The sequence below is a fragment of the Kwoniella dejecticola genome, chromosome 4 (assembly GCF_000512565.2).
Source record: "Kwoniella dejecticola CBS 10117 chromosome 4, complete sequence".
Taxonomy (NCBI): domain Eukaryota; kingdom Fungi; phylum Basidiomycota; class Tremellomycetes; order Tremellales; family Cryptococcaceae; genus Kwoniella; species Kwoniella dejecticola.
In genome coordinates, this window is record NC_089304.1 from 1,706,767 (window position 1) to 1,724,109 (window position 17,343).

The 17,343-nt window shown below is 46.7% G+C and overlaps 10 protein-coding genes across 10 annotated transcripts; 4 read left to right on the forward strand and 6 right to left on the reverse strand.

The window, feature by feature from the left end:
- Positions 1-2,315: 2,315 nt before the first annotated feature.
- On the forward strand, positions 2,316-3,139 carry I303_103898 (uncharacterized protein; the record flags this gene model as incomplete). The annotated part of the gene is made up of 4 exons (XM_018407231.1): positions 2,316-2,462; positions 2,532-2,785; positions 2,892-3,045; positions 3,119-3,139. 4 exons carry the CDS (start codon positions 2,316-2,318, stop codon positions 3,137-3,139), a joined length of 576 nt encoding a protein of 191 aa, XP_018264039.1.
- A 484-nt stretch (positions 3,140-3,623) lies between these two features.
- On the forward strand, positions 3,624-4,641 carry I303_103899 (uncharacterized protein; the record flags this gene model as incomplete). Its single annotated transcript, XM_018407232.1, has 4 exons — positions 3,624-3,869; positions 4,057-4,310; positions 4,401-4,557; positions 4,621-4,641. The coding sequence occupies 4 exons, from the start codon at positions 3,624-3,626 to the stop codon at positions 4,639-4,641; spliced, it is 678 nt and encodes a 225-aa protein (XP_018264040.1).
- Positions 4,642-5,030: 389 nt separating this feature from the next.
- On the forward strand, positions 5,031-6,024 carry I303_103900 (uncharacterized protein; the record flags this gene model as incomplete). The annotated part of the gene is made up of 4 exons (XM_018407233.1): positions 5,031-5,252; positions 5,495-5,700; positions 5,785-5,941; positions 6,004-6,024. 4 exons carry the CDS (start codon positions 5,031-5,033, stop codon positions 6,022-6,024), a joined length of 606 nt encoding a protein of 201 aa, XP_018264041.1.
- A 384-nt stretch (positions 6,025-6,408) lies between these two features.
- Positions 6,409-8,214, reverse strand: I303_103901 (uncharacterized protein; the record flags this gene model as incomplete). Its single annotated transcript, XM_065968866.1, has 11 exons — positions 6,409-6,471; positions 6,553-6,602; positions 6,664-6,877; positions 6,945-6,972; positions 7,045-7,182; positions 7,248-7,278; positions 7,360-7,474; positions 7,530-7,554; positions 7,616-7,745; positions 7,815-7,941; positions 7,996-8,214. The coding sequence occupies 11 exons, from the start codon at positions 8,212-8,214 to the stop codon at positions 6,409-6,411; spliced, it is 1,140 nt and encodes a 379-aa protein (XP_065824938.1).
- Positions 8,215-8,813: 599 nt separating this feature from the next.
- On the reverse strand, positions 8,814-9,270 carry I303_103902 (uncharacterized protein; the record flags this gene model as incomplete). The annotated part of the gene is made up of 3 exons (XM_018407235.2): positions 8,814-9,001; positions 9,097-9,181; positions 9,232-9,270. 3 exons carry the CDS (start codon positions 9,268-9,270, stop codon positions 8,814-8,816), a joined length of 312 nt encoding a protein of 103 aa, XP_018264043.2.
- A 260-nt stretch (positions 9,271-9,530) lies between these two features.
- I303_103903 (uncharacterized protein) lies at positions 9,531-10,428 on the reverse strand (the record flags this gene model as incomplete). The annotated part of the gene is made up of 4 exons (XM_018407236.1): positions 9,531-9,892; positions 9,968-10,099; positions 10,181-10,268; positions 10,366-10,428. The coding sequence occupies 4 exons, from the start codon at positions 10,426-10,428 to the stop codon at positions 9,531-9,533; spliced, it is 645 nt and encodes a 214-aa protein (XP_018264044.1).
- Positions 10,429-11,083: 655 nt separating this feature from the next.
- Positions 11,084-11,470, forward strand: I303_103904 (uncharacterized protein; the record flags this gene model as incomplete). Its single annotated transcript, XM_018407237.1, has 3 exons — positions 11,084-11,089; positions 11,154-11,250; positions 11,328-11,470. 3 exons carry the CDS (start codon positions 11,084-11,086, stop codon positions 11,468-11,470), a joined length of 246 nt encoding a protein of 81 aa, XP_018264045.1.
- Positions 11,471-11,611: 141 nt separating this feature from the next.
- I303_103905 (uncharacterized protein) lies at positions 11,612-12,434 on the reverse strand (the record flags this gene model as incomplete). Its single annotated transcript, XM_065968867.1, has 4 exons — positions 11,612-11,741; positions 11,811-11,920; positions 11,982-12,356; positions 12,429-12,434. 4 exons carry the CDS (start codon positions 12,432-12,434, stop codon positions 11,612-11,614), a joined length of 621 nt encoding a protein of 206 aa, XP_065824939.1.
- Positions 12,435-13,397: 963 nt separating this feature from the next.
- Positions 13,398-14,391, reverse strand: I303_103906 (uncharacterized protein; the record flags this gene model as incomplete). The annotated part of the gene is made up of 4 exons (XM_018407238.1): positions 13,398-13,502; positions 13,571-13,963; positions 14,037-14,183; positions 14,254-14,391. 4 exons carry the CDS (start codon positions 14,389-14,391, stop codon positions 13,398-13,400), a joined length of 783 nt encoding a protein of 260 aa, XP_018264046.1.
- Positions 14,392-15,051: 660 nt separating this feature from the next.
- On the reverse strand, positions 15,052-17,171 carry I303_103907 (uncharacterized protein; the record flags this gene model as incomplete). The annotated part of the gene is made up of 8 exons (XM_018407239.1): positions 15,052-15,144; positions 15,199-15,585; positions 15,645-15,794; positions 15,887-16,195; positions 16,295-16,315; positions 16,378-16,683; positions 16,770-16,928; positions 17,016-17,171. 8 exons carry the CDS (start codon positions 17,169-17,171, stop codon positions 15,052-15,054), a joined length of 1,581 nt encoding a protein of 526 aa, XP_018264047.1.
- Positions 17,172-17,343: the final 172 nt, after the last annotated feature.

Genomic DNA, 17,343 nt, shown 5'->3' on the forward strand with positions numbered 1-17,343 from the left:
GAGTAGGACGATTGTCTTCTGCTGAGGTCAATGAGGTAAATCGCCGTCACACATGGACTGGACAGTCATCTTTGTAAACTGGATGCTGCTGCGTGAACAATGAAGCCCAGATAACAACGGGAACAGCAACATGACCAAAGTTTCTTCTTTTTCAAGCGACTGGATTGACATTTCTCCCGCGCTTTTCCCATTAAATGTTGACGCTTGGACCTTTTGATCCGAACGACAAGGAACCAGAAGTACACAGCGACCAAAGGAAGCAGATCGTTACGCTCAGACATTGTTAGTGTCCTTTGGCGCAAGAGAAACAGCACAGCAAAGAGCTATTCAGCATCCGGCTACTTTAGACCGGTCTTGTATGTATGCGGGTGCATAGGGAAGGTATAGTACAGTGACTGTAGTATATTCCCCTCAAAGTCCGCATGTTACCTAGTGTTTTAAACACTCCACGACATATTTCAAGAAGCTGATGTTAGAATAGCTGAAAGAGATCGGACACATGATCTCCGGCTCCTGCCGATACAACTTGACATACATGTAGAAACGAAGGAGTGGCGCTCATTCCCAAAACATAATGCTTTTCAACGCTTGACGTTCGAAGATGAGATAGAACCCCTCCAGGATTAAAGCTTCCATCCCTGTTCAAGTGAGGGCTTTCCATCAGCTCATACTGTAGATCTGGGGACCGATGTATCGTCAGCAGAAAACGATATCGACTCGCCTGTGTTTAGCACGCTTGCCCTCACGTTGGCCTGTTTCAGTCACGAATGAAATGACTTTTGACGGAAAAGAGTCGTTTCTCGAAGCCATCATCAGGTAGCAGCCCGACAAGGCCAGGCTACAGTCAGAGGTCCCTGCAAAGCCATCAGTCTACCTTGAATCGTCCAGGACCTTGGTGCTCACTCCAGAATGTCCGAGGGTCCTCCAATAGCGTGATCGCAGTATCTGTGGGATGATCGAATATACAATACAGGATCTGTGGGTCATCATCAAGGAATGAACTCTTCAATTGAGATGTGCAAGAACTCACGTATCTTCCATGTAGTCTAATGCAGGCGAACTCTGGATCCTCGGATATTCGCCCAGCTCTCTGTTTTGACGCTTTATTGCCCATTTCGAGGAAGCTAAGGAGCTCGGAATATCGTTAATCGAATGAGCAAGCGATACGAAAGACAGATTGAAATGAACATCAATGAATCTACTGATTGAAGTGGGATTTTTCAGTAGCAGCCCGAGAAGCAAAGTCGCTTTTGTGCGTGTACGTGACTCGAAGGCAAGGATAGACGTGTCACAGTGTGCAACACACAAAATTTGACGCAGATTTTTTTGAGGTGAATGTTATCGAAGACTCAAAGCATGTCTCGACAGAGCGTCTAGACTACCTCAGGAAGACGAAGCCGCCTATATTGTGGTCGATGCGAAGGAAAGGTCAAAAGGCACAGAGTGATACTTGTGCACGTCTGAAGTGAGCTTTCGAATTGAATGAGGAGGAGAGTCATAATCAAAGTCTTGGTAAGTCAATGCATGAACTTCGACTCATTCATGAGGGGCCGGTACGTAGTTCCGGCTTCCTCTTCAGTGAAATCGCCTACTTGAGTTGCGTGAGGAAATGTCACGGGCGAGTAAGTGATGCGCTAATCGCGGATCAATCCTCGCTTCGGAGTAACGGCACGACGTGTTGGATGATCAGAATCTCACACAATATACTGGGTTAGGGATCGTTCACTTATAGATTCTAAGGTGATACACTAGTGCATCTTCTCCATCAACCGAAGGTGAAATACCGAGTTGATCATCAGAGAGGGATCGCCCGACTTTGTTTTCTTGCTGTCATCTACCTGTAAATGTCACGTGCATGTGTCATAAATATAATGATCCGCAGGCTCGGTAGACCGCCTCCCTTTGAGCTGAGTCAAGTGATGGTGGTCATTACTCGCAGAAAGGTATTTTTAAACTTTCATCCTGCCTCGTTCCTCAAATCTTGCTTCTTGTACCGTTTAGTAGCCTCGAGCAGGTCAGACGCTACTCATGCTGCACCCTCAAGGGACAGAGAGGAGTTACCGATTCTAGCTTAAAGCACAAAGATCGACATCGAATGTCGTATCACGGGACAGGGGTGGGACATATGAATCAGAAACCGGAACGCCGAGGGTGTTATAGTGAGAAGATATGGGTGAGAAAGGTATAAAAGTAGGATGAAGCACGACAACAAGCTGGACTCTGTCCTTTCAGGATTTCTACTTTGAACTTTTATCCTGTATCACTCTCTCACCCTTCACAGCTTAATACTCAAACCTTTTATCAAGCAAATCAATATGTTCTCCAAAATTATCTTCATCCTTCTCGCTCTCACAGCTTGTCTCACCAACGTTTTCGGCAATCCACTTGATATCGAAGTAAGAGAAGACAACGAGATCAGGGATATTGAAGCAGTCGCCGCCACTGAACACCATCATGTTCAGGTGAGCCTCTTCGTTTTCGTGTTGAGTTGTTGTGCTATACAAGCTGACGTGATGTAATTGATGATATAGAAGCTAGTCAATCGCTGCGGTCACGGCCACCCTGTCTTCCTCTACGAAGGTCACTCCACTCCCAGAGGGAGCGGAACTATCAACGGTCCCGTCAGAGGTGGTGTCGCCTGGATGGCCGGTTTCGATCATTGTCAATCTTCTGGCGTCAATTGTGGTATCGTCGAATTTACCTTGACTGATCCACATGGAAAGGGTGAACAGAACGCCGCGGATTATTCGTTACTCGATGGTCCTGGATTAGGTAACCACAAATAGTGAGTCTTTTTCTCTTTCAATTGGTTTAAGTGCCTATCCATACGCATGATATAGGACAATGTATCATATTAGCTGAGCTGACGATATTTCATCCTGTATCCGTAGCAAGTACAAGATGAACTTCGCTTTCACTGGATCATGCACCAAACACGCTCCCGGACCTTGTACTGGTGATTCCGCCGCTAAATGTCCTGGTGCTTATCTCGACGATCACAGTGAAGGTGGAGCGCCCGTTCAGTGTTTTGCGAAAAACACTGGTGTAAGTACTAAGGAGTCACCTTCTAAAGGACTGAATGCGCTCTTGAGCTGACGAGATGTTTTTATGATTTAAGATCAAGATCACCTTCTGTTAAGCGGTCCGACAAGATTGGACCATCTTTCTGAAATTGCGTCGAAATTAACACTTATATTATACTGTAGTTGAGCTCTAAGATAAACATGTATGCATGTTCATACCCATGTTATAACGCAGGAAAAGCATTCCGCTCACTATTCGGTATTGAAAATATGGTTCGCTTCTCACTTTGCGACCCTCCTTTGGCATTTTAGTGAAATTCTTCTAGCGCTTGGACCACTATTAATGAGCTTTTCGTTGTTTACTGAATCAAATTGGAGCTTGAGTGACGTCAACCGTTACTTTAATTGAATAGGTGATTCGGCTCTGGTATAAGTTTGATGGCTCACCAGCGTTAGCGAAATGTATATAAACCTGTCCAAACTCCTTTTTGAGCTTGTCATCTTCTTCTTCTTCCGATCCACCACCCCGACTCTTGGACTCCTCACTGCTCAAACTCACTGGTAGACTCCAACCATAATCCATTAAGCAGAATACAAACAATGTTGTTGAAAACAATTATCCTTATCACTTCAACCACTCTCGGTGCTATGGCTGCGGCAGTACCATGGAATCGTTTGCAAATCATCTATTCGGATGACGAGATCACTCAGATCGAATCCACTGAATACTTCAATCTCGATACTCAGACGATGGACTACGATAACAGTCCAGTGTACAAGTACGCCTCTGAAGTCACTGATACCGACACCTACCAGGATCCGACTGACGAGAGACATAAAGTGACGGTAAGTCGCATCATGCTATCCTACTCTCGAGCTCAGTCGTACATGATCGATCCTCTGTGTTCTGCCAATAGAATTCCATATACCCACCTCAAAGGTTTTCTCCCTATCTTACATTAATTGCTCTCTCGGCTTCGTCCTCGGAGCTAGTGATGTGTTTTGAGCTGACGTTATGCCAAACATGTTTTAGCTCATCAACAACTGCGGTTCCGGAGTAGCCGTCTACACCGACTACGACCATCCCGAGCCCAGAGGAAACGGCACTTATCAAGGTCTTGTCTCCGGTATCGCTTATCTTGAAGACTTTGATGGCGCCCACTGTCGATATGGTGGTGTCAACTGTGGTGCAGTCCAATTCACCCTCTCCGATGGATCTGGTCATGGAATGATGAACAGTGCCAACTACGACTTGATGGATGCTCCTGGGTTCGGCAATCACAAGTTGTAAGTCTTTTCTGCTTGCTCGTTATATACATTCAGTTCAGTTGGAACGGCCAAATGATGAATACTCTGACATCTCTTTCTGCCGTATAGCCACTACAAGATGAACTTCCGATTCGAAGGTCAAGATTGCAATCAAGCTGCTGACGGTCCTTGTACCGGTGGAACTCCCGCTCAGTGTCCAGGAGGGTTCTTTGGAGGGGATTGGTACAGTGGCAGGAGAACTGAATGTAGAGGTCCTGAAACCGGCGTAAGTCCAGTTTATATGGTTATTGTGTCGAAGTCTGGTGTGCTGACATGATGCGAGTCACAGATCATCATTACATTCTGTTAGAATGGTACTTGAGTCAACATGACAGGCCTTCTATAGTTGATAGCTGAATCATGTCCAATTCAATCGCATGTATTTAACGTATGTCAAAAGCACTGTACCGATCTCTTCAGGAGTCAAACGACTGCAACAGACTTCCATCAGCTTTGACGTTCACTGTATGTTCTATCACAAATTCGAATTTGCGATTTCTGAAGACACCGTGCGTACTTGTACTAGCTACATAAACATATCAAGTGCTATCCTTTTCCGTTCTTTTTTCCTCTTTTCTTTGTTCATCCATCTTATCCCGTATATCACTTACTTCAATCCTGTCTTGCTCCACTTGGGCATAGAAGACTATTTCTGATTGAGACCACATCATCGAGATCTTGACAGCCGTACTCATAACAATGAAGTCAGTTATCCTCCTCGTTCCTCTCTTCATGATCTCCGAGATCTTCGCAGCTCCTCATTTCCGCTACAAGCTCGCTGTCAACGGGGAAGAAGTCGCTATCCCGACTCACATCTCGCAGGAAGATATCCTTCAGTTGGCACACTCATACCTGGACTCCACTGATGTCCATGATGTCCAACTTCTGGAAGATCCCGTAGAGGAGAAACACCAAGTGACTGTGAGTCCACCTCTCGTCAGCTCACATGATCCATTCTCCCCCGGGTATAGTATCAATCCCCAGCCGCAACGCTGCTCTTTTTCAACCCATTCGAATCCTGTTCGCTCGTCTGCCGCCCTATGTAGATCTTATCCACTTACTTGCTCGCACAACTTCGAAAGGAGACAGAGCGCGCTGACGCGAAATCATAGTTGATCAACAATTGCGCCAGCGGCAAAGCGGTCTGAACATGGTACGATCAGCAGAAGGTACCCCAAGGTAACGGTACTTATAAAGGCATCATCGCTGGCAACGCCTACCTCCAAGACTTCGAAAGTGCCAATTGTCAACACGATGGCTATGGTTGTGGTTCCGTCCAATTTACACTTTCAAATGGCGGTGGACATGGCGAACTCAACAAGGCGGCTTACGATCTTCGAGACTCTCCTAGATTCGGTAGTCACAAGTAGTTAGTCCATCTTTTCTGCTCTTGCCACAGGTGCTTGGTCAAGAGGCTGACCTTTTTATGTCGTCTATAATGATTATATTGCAGCACTTACGACATGTATTTCTACTTCACCGGAGATTACTGCAACAACCATGCCGATGGCCCATGCACCGGTCCTCAACCTAAGAACTGCCCTGGAGCTTACTTCGGTGATGGGTATGACCATGGTAGTCCCACCGAGTGCTTTGGCGTTGATACAGGGGTAAGTTCGACCCCTTGGCTGATTTGATGCTCGCTAATGCTGTGTGAGAATACCGGACGCAGATCGTCATCAAGTTCTGTTGATCCAGCCATACACGAGGAGTCTACGTAGGGCGTCCAGGTAATATAAGTCTATATTCTCAAATCAAAGACCCATCAAGCATGTAATCTATTTCATGTCTCGTGTCAGTCACACACACTCATGCCACGGAGAGAGGTTTGAAAGTGATTGTTATAGCTCTTCAAGATGATTGGCTTTTTTGAAAGTACATCAGAGAGCAATCAATGTACTGATCGTGATGGACGTGATGTGCCCATATTGTGCCAGGTACATGAAGTCTACAGTACCACAGCGCTGGTCACTGTCTGTCTGAAGGCATGATACGCGAGGAGACCCGTGATCCTACCGGTCTTCAATGTGGCTGCGGCGGTGTATCTAAGGAGGTCTACAAACAGCATGATAACAACTCAATTATCCTCCAGATCATATAACTTGACTGCCCCCGTCTTAAAGTTGACAGTATGGTACACCTATGATATATTGGCAGGTTGTCAGCTCCTACATTCCTGTTTTTCCATACATATAGGAAGAGCAATGGAAGGAAGACTCGCCCGATGTAAAAAGGCTTCACCGAGAACCCATTTCTCATCAGCCTCTTCGACTGAACAGTCATTTTCGTCAGCCCATAACGATGACATATTGTTGCGATGTAGGAGGCTTACCACCGTCATAGGTACCAATCAATGCCCAGCATGTCCCATCGTCCTCCGGCTTACTAACGAGTTCTTCGTACTTGACGGAGAAAGTCTTATCCTTGAAATGAAAATCGAGCGAAATATCATTCCCGGTATTGGCAGGTGACTGACAGTCCACTTTTCTCCCACCATGGTCTTCAGTCGTGTCCCCATAGACTTTATCGAAGATATCTTCCGATATCTGTATTGAGAAGATGGATCAGATTTATCAAAAGCGGCTGATTTGTAGAAACGTGTCAAACACTCACGCTTGAGGGGATACCAATCCCTATCGATCTGTAAATCCTGTATTAGACCAATACTCCGACCAATGGAGTTGATTGTGTTAGATGAGATGATGTACTTCACCCGGTATCAAGTACAGCAATCTGCTGAGCGGCAACACTTTCTCCACCAACACTGACTTCGGTCAGATTGACGACATAGACACCATCTTCCGGTCGCGCTCGTTCTAAATTCACCGGCTCATTGGAGGTTGCGTGTTGACTGTACAGGACGTTAGGCGGGTATCAGCAGCCGGCATGTTTTGTGAAAGCCTGATAGAAATCCACCTATCCGACGGATTACCGAACACCATTTGGCCTGCTAGCATCATCGAGGGGCATTAGCCTAGACAAGTATTTCCAACCTCGAAAATTGAAAGACTCTGGAGGAAAAGCGTACCCTGATCATCCGTAGCATTGCCGCCAGGGAGGTAAAAACCCATCTCTGGCTCGGATATCTGCTTCGCCGCGTACAAGGCGGAGACGAAAGTAGACGTATTACTATTTGTGAGTTTCTGCCGTGTAGACCTCATCAGCACAAGCGGCTGTGAAATTGTAAATTCAACTCACATCGTCTGCTAGTCCCAAAGTACCGCTATACCCAGTTGTTCGTAACGTCAGTACGGTCGTATGGGGTCATAGGAGAATTAGCTTACCTATACAAATCTCCATTCGCAGCTACCTCCTTTGAGATGTTGGTAGCAAGAAGAATGGTAAGGTTCTCTACGGAATACTGCCCGAGACTGACACTCGTATTGGTCAAACACCCCGACAGCGTTCCAGCGGCTAGGTAGAAACAATGGGCATTCCAGTCAGCCGAGGGCAGTCCTCTTTTTTCTCAAATACAGTACTCACCATACTGAATTTTCTCTTCCCCAACGCAGCCATCAGGCAAAGGTGTATCGATGACGACCATGTGTGCGTCTTGACAGCTTTGGCAACTTTCGTGGGCTGCCCAAAGCTGAGAAGATCCGGTGTCCACCTGGCATATCTCACTCTCAGCTGGCGTCTCGGTCGTCCAATGCTCGCAGCTTACATGAAGAGGAAGAAGAATTCCGTCTATCACCATGTCAACCGTAAATATCCCTCCTGACTCATCCCTTTTAAGCGGTATCGGCTTGTCATCTACCCGTTTATCAAGAGCGGATGCAGGAAAGGCTGCTGGACTATTGGTAAGATATTGAGACCTGCTAACGGGTGTAGCTTGGGTAAGATGGACAATAATCAGTCCGGCTGATGTGATAAATCGGAGCATTTACAATCTTGATCTCGAAAGATGTAACTAAAAGTGCAGGATCTTCAGCAAATATTTCAAATATCAAATCGCACGTTCCACTCATGTTAATGAAGTGGCTCAGTGACTTATAATAGCTGAGCAAGCTGCACGGCGGGATATTAGCACCCATTTCATTGAGCCTGTCCTTTGTCGAAGGCTAACTTCATCCGCTCTGAAAGACCCTTTGTGCATTAAACTTCATCCCAAAGGATAGCATCGATGGATAAGATATAGAGTCGTCATTATTGGGAAACCTGAAACCTTATTTATTCACAGGAATCACGCCGTTGGATTGTAAGTGCCGCTGATCATTGCCTTTCACAGCGTCGTTTAAAAATGGAAAAACAAAGGTTATTTTGGTCAATGCAGGTCGGACGATCCGCTCAATGCTGTATATCGAGCTTATCATGGGATTGATCGATCATTCATCTCTCACTTTCAAGCCCAAAATGTCTGATCCTCTGTCTAGCTCACCATACTGAACCAAATGACTTCTGATACGGTCGAGTCGTGGGTTTAGCGATCGCTTTGCGGCTGCATGTTCTCAGCCATGACTATAGTCTACACCTTTACTTGGTCTAAATCAGCAAACGTCTGCAGAACTTTGAAGGGATGATGCAAAACGTTGACTGACTATACTGCGGACCAAGAAAAGTCTTGACTTCGGCACATATCAAGTTGATGTCTTTCCTCTTGTAAGGGGTCACTCGGTAACATGCGATGAAAGTGAGATCGTCTGTGAGCTGAGTCACCGCAATCTTGCCGACTACGTTCGCGAGATGAGGGTCAGCTCATCGTAAAGAGACCGATAGTGCTATGGTTCGAGCAAGGCAGTGAACCGAATGATCGATAGTGACTCACCGAGATCTGATGTAGCCCCAGCATACTCCAAACATCTGTCGTACGAGTCGTGGTTTTGGAAGGAGTAAACTCGGAAATGTAGAGCCTATCTCGCGTCAGCTGTTGCTTGGCAGGCTGTGTCTCGGGTCAGCTCACGTTAAGTGGAAGAGCTGGTTTGGAGCTGCCTGCACCCATTTTCAATAGTTTGAGATGCCAACAGCAGTGTCAGTGGTGGGGTATATGATTATATTACTGAAAAGAACCGGAATTGGATTGATATCGGACAGTAGTAACATCGTGGAAACCCTGTCTTGGACTTGTTGACATTAGCGCTTTGACCCAGATCTTACACGTCATCAAAGGAGGGGTACGGCTTGACCCAAGAACTGCAGGGCACGAGCCAGGTGGTAGCTCAGGTAGTCATTTGTTACATGCATGGGCATATGTATATGAACCTAAACTTCCGGTAACGATTTGCCCTTCTTCTTTGACTTCTTCGAACTTTCGGAACTGGGAACGGTTTGCTCTGGTGCAGGTTGCTGATCAATCGTAACCTTCATTTCCTCCACGGTTGTTTCCACCTTCTTGGGGTCAACCGTTTTATCCTTACCTCCTGATGAACTGGCTTTCTTGGGGATATCCTCAGATATAGTAACTTTCTTCTCGAATATCTCCTTCTCTTGCGCGACTGCAGCTTGGGGAGCTGAATGCCCAATCGGATATACCACTGGTCTTCCAGTAGCCGAGGCGATTTTGTCCGCAGCTTCTTTTGCGATTCTGAGATGTGGTCTGATGATGACTAACCCCCACCAGTGATCTGTATATACATATAGCAAGCCATTGCGTCATCGAGGTCAACTAAAGTCTGGACTCGTTAGACTGAGAGACTTACAAGGAGCAGGAAGACCGTCTAAGGCACAATCAAGGAATCTCACTTGTTTAGCCTTCCAAGAAGATTGCTTTCGGAACTCGATCTCATGGGTTCCATTGGGTTTAAGTTCTACCATCACCATACATTCCCCAACTAGAAACGATATTTGATCATTAGCGATACCTCATCTAGAATGATTGTGTATGTGTGACCGAAGGAGTGAGAATCACTTACCTCTTTCGAAAGCCGGATGACCGACAATTCTTTCTTCGACTTCCACAGGCTTCCAATTCTCCAATCCATATACATCGTAAAACCTAGACTATAGCATGCAAGACAAGTTCAAAGATAAGCTTAAATCGGCAAACTATGTCTGAGCGGCTCAGGGTAAAAAGGGTGACGACTGCAGAGATACTGACGTAGATCCGAAATTTGCCGCCGGTAGGCGATTCCCATCTTACGGTAGAAAAGGCGTTTCCCATTTCTCAAGGTTGAGCGAGCGATGAAGAGTGAAGACCTAGTGTGAAGTACAGAAGAAAAATGGTCTGATAACTTTTGGGGTCATCACATCTGTCGAGAAACGAGATCTTGTGATATCGCCCCTCCCACCTCGCGCTAGACGACGGGTTGAGGCGACGAAACAGCGTGTTTGATGACATCAAAAATACACTAAATTCTCCCACACTTCAACCAATACCCATCAGAGACTGTAAAGATTACGATGAGAGATGCCGCAGGCTTTTGGACCATCCAGTCCAATCATGCCTCGACATACTGGGGCGTCATCATGCTCAATAAAGCAATACGGGCGGATTACGTGGTTCTTTGGCTGATTGTATGTTCGGGAAAGCATTCCAAAATTAGGGTCGATGACAATTGAAGGCTTCGCTTCTTTTCTGTTCTTTTCTTCTCTTCTCAATGTGCCGATAACACGCACCAGGGGCTATATACATGCAGAATGATCTTATCCGCATGAGATGTTTGGCGAAAAACGGCACCTGGATTTTACTTATATATCATCCTTTACAAGTTGAGCGACCTCTTGCTGATGCATCGACCTCAAAGAGCTAACACAACAGCTCACCTAATTCTCCTTAACACAAAAGCGCAAATACCAGCGAGAGATTCAACTTCACGATGCATGTAAGTGTACATATCAACTCATTGGACAAACTGCTGATTGTGACTGATGCTGAATGTCCTGTAGTACCTTAGCTATACTTACGTGACCGAGAAACCAGGGGGAAGTGTCACGAATTGCGATTGGGATAAATCAGTGGAAGACAAATTCGGTAAAGGAGTTGGTGAGTCTCACTTACTCTTCACAGCCATCCCTCTACTACCTTTGAATTTCACTGACGGCGTTGATGGCAATTTTCAGTCAACATCACCATCAGTCATATCTCCGGGGTCAATTATCTCCGTTTCGAGAAGGGCTCGTCCTGGTCCAGTTCGGAGAAGACAAGTGCAGAGACTTTGCTGACTGATAATGCCACCGGAGTGAAGTTCTCCTCCTCGGGATGAGACTAAAGGTTTCGAATGGATTTGACGAAACTGAATGAGGGTTGGCGTGCCTTTTGAGCGCGTGAGACACATGATGAAGATGACGAGGATTCATGATTATGCATACGATATCTATCTTGTAAGCGTTCATTTGACAATCTTTCATATGTCTTCCGTCATCGACAAGCACTGGCTATCACTTAGGTGAGATCCTTCTTCACATGCGAAGGCGATGCATTCACCCGAGATGCAGGTGACTCCGTCCTGTCTGATTCCCTCCATCTTAGAACAGCTATGTCACGGGATGATACAGTGAGCCAGTGAACGGTGAAGTCAGAAGGTACGAAGGCGCTGTACTCACTCCTTTCCTATGTTGCCTTCGAGCGTAGTTGCGATACGGTTTGGATCGATAGTTACCTGTCCAAAGAAGCATCCTCCGCACGATTCTAGCTCTTGCGTGACGTCGATGCACTTTGCTTACATCAGCCTGCTGATTCATCTTGAAGACGTGAAAAATGACAAGCAAGCTGACCTCATACTCCATTCCCCTTCCCAGAGTGATCTTGCAAGCTCGATATCCTTCTGGACATAACGACATTCTGGTTCGTCTGGCTTTGAACCCACCCTGGCGCTTGCGAGATATGATAGCGCTTGGTAATGCGTCGATGCTCTCCGAGTAGGTGAACCAATCGCCTATGCCGCAGACTGTCTGTAGATCATCGGGATCAGGCTGGGCTACTGAGCAGGTACAGTATATCCGACTGTCGTTGTATGCTGTAAATGCGATTGGGTATCCTGCGCAGGTATCCAAACATTTCACAAGGCTGCCAAGTGGGATAGAGGGTAGATTGGGTCTGTATAAACAGCCTGAGAATGACCAGTCGCTTGGGGAAGGAAGGTGGAAGACCTGTCATCAAAATCTTACATCAGACGAGTCTTAGATGAATTCATCGGTTGTCGCTTTCTTTTCCAGACTCACCTGCATATTTGGATAATCGCAAAAGCTGGTGGGGACTAGCAATCTCCCTTCCGGCTGAGTATCTCCACAATGACATATTCTCAATTCAGGAAAAGGACTCTGGTCTTCTGGATCAGGCCATGAGTATGAAAAGTCTGTACCATTTATCTGGCATAGATCCTTTCCGAATGTTAGCTGTCCAGCTACGTTCAAGCTTTGTACTGTTCCCGAAGGCAGGTGCTGCAGAGAGAGAAATCGCACCCACTTGACAGCTGTCTAAATAGCTATCATACCCGACTCCAACTCGTTCGGGCAAAATCCTAGGATCGAAGCAGCCCATATATACCGAAGCGATGACCGCGTAGGTAGATAAGAGCGACCACAGCACGTATGCACCTCGCATATTGATGATAGTGGCAGAAGGATCAAGAGAATTTACGAAATTATAACAGAATATACGCTGAGAAAGAAGACATGGCGACAACAGTGGCGAGCCGACTACTGTATCATCGAGCCAATGTCTGCGCACGATGAGCTGAGCAGACTTCTGATCGTACCGTATTGCAGTGCCCTGTGGGAATAATCGGATTTTGATTCTGCAGATCATTCTCTTATCAGGTATCAGCCGAATAAGTTGACTCATTTTAGTCGGCAATAGCACATATGTACATCCAAACAACCGTTATAAGCGAGCTGCGGAGATCAGGCATAATCACATGGTACTGTAAATGAATGACCTAACTTCATTTGCACTCGTAAAGAAAGAGATTATAAATTATAACAGCTGTTCGTCGCTTTCATCGGAGTTGCTCAGGGAACGGCATGACAAGCATGGTCACTGAGCTGGTAACCTTCTTCACAAGCTGTGACGACGCATTTTCCCTGATGGCAAGTCACCGCGCCAAGCTGGGCTCCGATGATGCTGGTACAGCTGTAACTTCCTCATCAGTTCACTCGATCCGACTGCTTAATTTATCAGATACCTGACACTCACTCTTGACCAGCTTTGTCAGTCATATTTACGGACTTTGAAGATGAGAACTCTCCATGGCGACATCCTCCGCAAGACTCAAGCTCTTCTTGGACATCGAGACACTAGAATCAAAAGACTATATCAGCATCGCGATCTTGAAGTGATATATAGCGAGAACAGCCTTTCTCACCTCATAAGCTAGACCATTGCTGTCAAGGACGATACAAGCAATCATTCCGTGAGGGCAGAGTCCCTTTCCATCTTGGTGAGCTTGCTTTTCCCGGAGGCGTCGCCTAGCCACAGCGCTGGGCTGTGTATTGTGGAAATATGGGAAGAACGCATTGTAATAGCACGAGAGCGGCGGCGCAGTGAATTCAGGAGCGGTGTTGGTTGTGTAACAGTGGCACAAGGGCTGGTATGGCGTACTACTGGTATCATATGTTACTCCAGCCCAAGGGTAAGAATCACACAGATCCTGACAGGCCAAGGCAGAATCAACCGGGGTCCCGACAGCGGCAAATTCTTTGAGATGGCAGTTCCCGTAAAGATCGAAACCGTGATCTCGCTGACAAGGCACCGTCACCTAGCGGAAAGATCGATCAGCTGCATCTAGCCCACGCTTTGATCATACCAGAGGTGGAGGAGAGAATACTCACGATCACAGTGTCTACGCTGTTGCAATCACCCAGCAACCAGTAAGCATTAGGCGGGTCATTCGTACACAGACAATAAGTCTTGTTAGGATCGTCATCTTCCCAGAAGTAGGTGAAGACGAAGTCTGTGTTCAATGCAGAACACACAGCCTAAGGTGCATCATAAGCAGTGAGCTGTTCATACGGTTATCTTGGACATGTCAGAGGAAGGCAGACCTACATTACAGCCGGAATTATCAGTCAAGACCTGGCTAGCCTGACGGTTTTCCAATACATCTTTGGTAAAGCATCCGACGAAATGGCCAAGCGCAGTCGTAGCTGTTAGCAATGGGGCGATAAGGATGATAGAACCCTTCATGATTCGTAAGGTACAGTATGTGAAGTACTAGATCAGGAAGGGGAAAATGGAGAAGCATGAGATGCGAGAAGAGCTTGGAAAGGGGAGTTGGGGACACGACTTTAGGTATATTTATAGCAATGATGCAACTTGAGATCAGAAGTTGTTCGTATCAGTGGTCACTTGATACTGCCTGACGGAAGGTGAAAGCTGATGTTGAAAAAAGCTGAGCTCCGGATGAACCGAATTGTGACCGAATTATGTGGGCGATCACTTTCTGATGATTCAGTGTCACATATCGATGATCAACGCAGTCACTGATTGGAGACTCTGTCACGAGACCGAGTCAGAGAGGAATGATCGTTTGTCAACTCGGTGGATCTGACCGATCAAGATCTCTCATCACACGTGAAGGCAATATTACAACGAAAAAAGACGCCTACAGTAGATAGACCAGGCAATTAAGGGTTACAGTGCCTTGCGATTTGAAGACTAGCTCGTAGTCTCAGTAGGGAGGCAGCGATTCCCAGAAAGCATATACCCTTCTTGACAAGCAAATACCTCGCATCTGCCACGAGAACAGCTCACTCCTGCTCTCGCTCCCCCTTGCATCGCGGTACAGCTGTGCGAAAAGTTGAAGTTAGGATTGTTTCATTGGAGTACTCTGGTTAATGGAAAGGCTCACTCTACTCCTGAGCTTGTCAAAGAGTCACCTCCTTCAATTACGCTGGTGCATCCTCCACAGTCCTCTAGTTCGATCAAGGTATCAACACACTGCGCAGTCACAGTCAGCATTGGACTGTCGCCAAAGAAATATTGTTGACTTACTTCATAGCTGCCGTCTGCCCCTCTAGGGATCGGACATGCAGTCATACCGAATGGACAGAGAGGCGCTTCTGTGGACCCCGCTAACTTCCTGTTATGGTGACGTTTGACAGCCCCGCTCGGTTGTGGGTAATGGTTGTAAATGAACCAAGCTCCAGGTAGACATGCTGTAGCCGGTGTACCGTACCAGGGGTGATTGTCGTACTGATAGCATCGGCAGGTGATTTGTTGGGGATCTGCTTGATCATAGATGACTCCCGCCCATGAATAAGGGTTACACAGCGCCCAGCAGTCTCGTGCGGATCCGACAGCTGTTCCAGGAGTGGTTGGTACGAAGGAATGGCAATTGTACCAGACGAATTGGTAAGCGAATTGGTAGGGCACAATAACCTAAACGCACACTGTACATCAGCAATCATCTCCACTGAGCAGGTACACGAATAACTCACCGTCAAGTCGCCTGAACTACCGCAATCCGCCACCATGTAATTGGGCTCAGGTGGATTGTCGGTACAGAAACACCACGATTTGTAATTAGCCTGACCGGAGTGTTCTTGATACCCATAGGAGTAGATCTTGTTCTGCTGATAGCATACGGTCTAAAGAGGAAGCATAGGCTCAGCGACTAAGGCAAGCGAGATTGCCGTTACTAGCACACATGGCTGTGCAATGGAGCAAGTAGTTGCCTCACCTGACATTCTAATCCAGAACCGGTGATATCCTGAAGAGGCTGCCCTCCAAGAACATCTTGAGAGAAGCAGCCAACGTAGTTGCCGAGGATCAGTCGTGCAGCCAACAGACAGTATGCAAAGTAAGTTTGACTCGATCGATACATGGTGGGCTGGTGGTGATATATGGCTGCTCGAGAAGAAGGTACCACGAAGGCGCTTTCGAAATAACCTTTGAGTGGGGTCTGCAAGATATGGACTGGGTGTTTGCTATTACTGCTCATAGAGGTTGATTGGTGATACTGCATCGCCCCTGCAGGCTGTTGATCTAACTTTAACTTGACCAGTGACATCAGTGTGTACATGCGTCAATCAAGATCTCCCATCAGAGTCGTACAAGCAGTCTGTGTTAAAAACAAGTAGAAACACACAAACGGTTTACGAATCAGAATCTGACAAGTTCACGATCAGTTCCCCACGGAGCCAGCTAAGACCACTGATTTCCCCGATTTACCGCTTTTCTCGCCAGTCGTCTTCGAGCTCGAGAACTAGGCTGAACTGTGTAAGTGCATATTCTCCAATCATCCCAAGTACAATACGTCCAGGGTTCATCCGCCCAACGCGTGGTCGTACCGTAGCAATCACAAGTAGCAGTAGAGCTATCTTGATGAGGTATCATTGCAGCATATTTGAGTCCAAGCGTCTTGCAATGAGTGAGACATTGGAAGACGTCGGTGACGGGTATGCCGGTGACGGGTGTTGACGGCCTGTAGCAGTGATTCGTGCTCCATCCGACCGTCGCGGGCGACTCGGCGCTGACCTGAACTCCGAGATCGTCGGTCACTCAGCCCAGGCACACTCAGGACGGATCATGCGACGAATCTTCTCAGTGAAAAGGTTACTCACGAAAGCGTCACCATAGTCGGTCATACCGAAATCACAATGATTGACGTCCAGGTAGTATTGGAAATCTGGAGTGACGTTCGTGCAGAAACAAGTGGTGTAGAATCCCACGCCGCCGGCAACGCCGTACTCGTGTGAATACTTGTAGCCAATCGCACCGCACTTTGGGGTCGAAGGGATTCAGCAGGATATTTCAAACGCATAGTCATGTCACAGATGATTGAGTGATCGACTGTTTGGGCAACTCACATCACAGGGTACACTGGGTAGATTTTCTCCTTGGTATAGATATACACCCGGGACTGATTGTTCCACAGCTTCTCTATCGAAGCAGCCGACGTAGAGCGGATCAGCTACAGCAATGATAGCGCCAAAAACGTAGGTGAAGATAATATGCTGGAGCATGGTGGACTGAGGCGAAAGCGTCTTGGACGGTCCATGTCAATATTCACATCTAGACCAACAGTCAAACTCAGTTCTCAATCGTCATTTAGACTGACAGCATCTTATATCAGTAAGCTAATTCGACTAAAGAACTGTTTTTAATTTGTGTGGCCTCAAACACTCAAGTACAGAT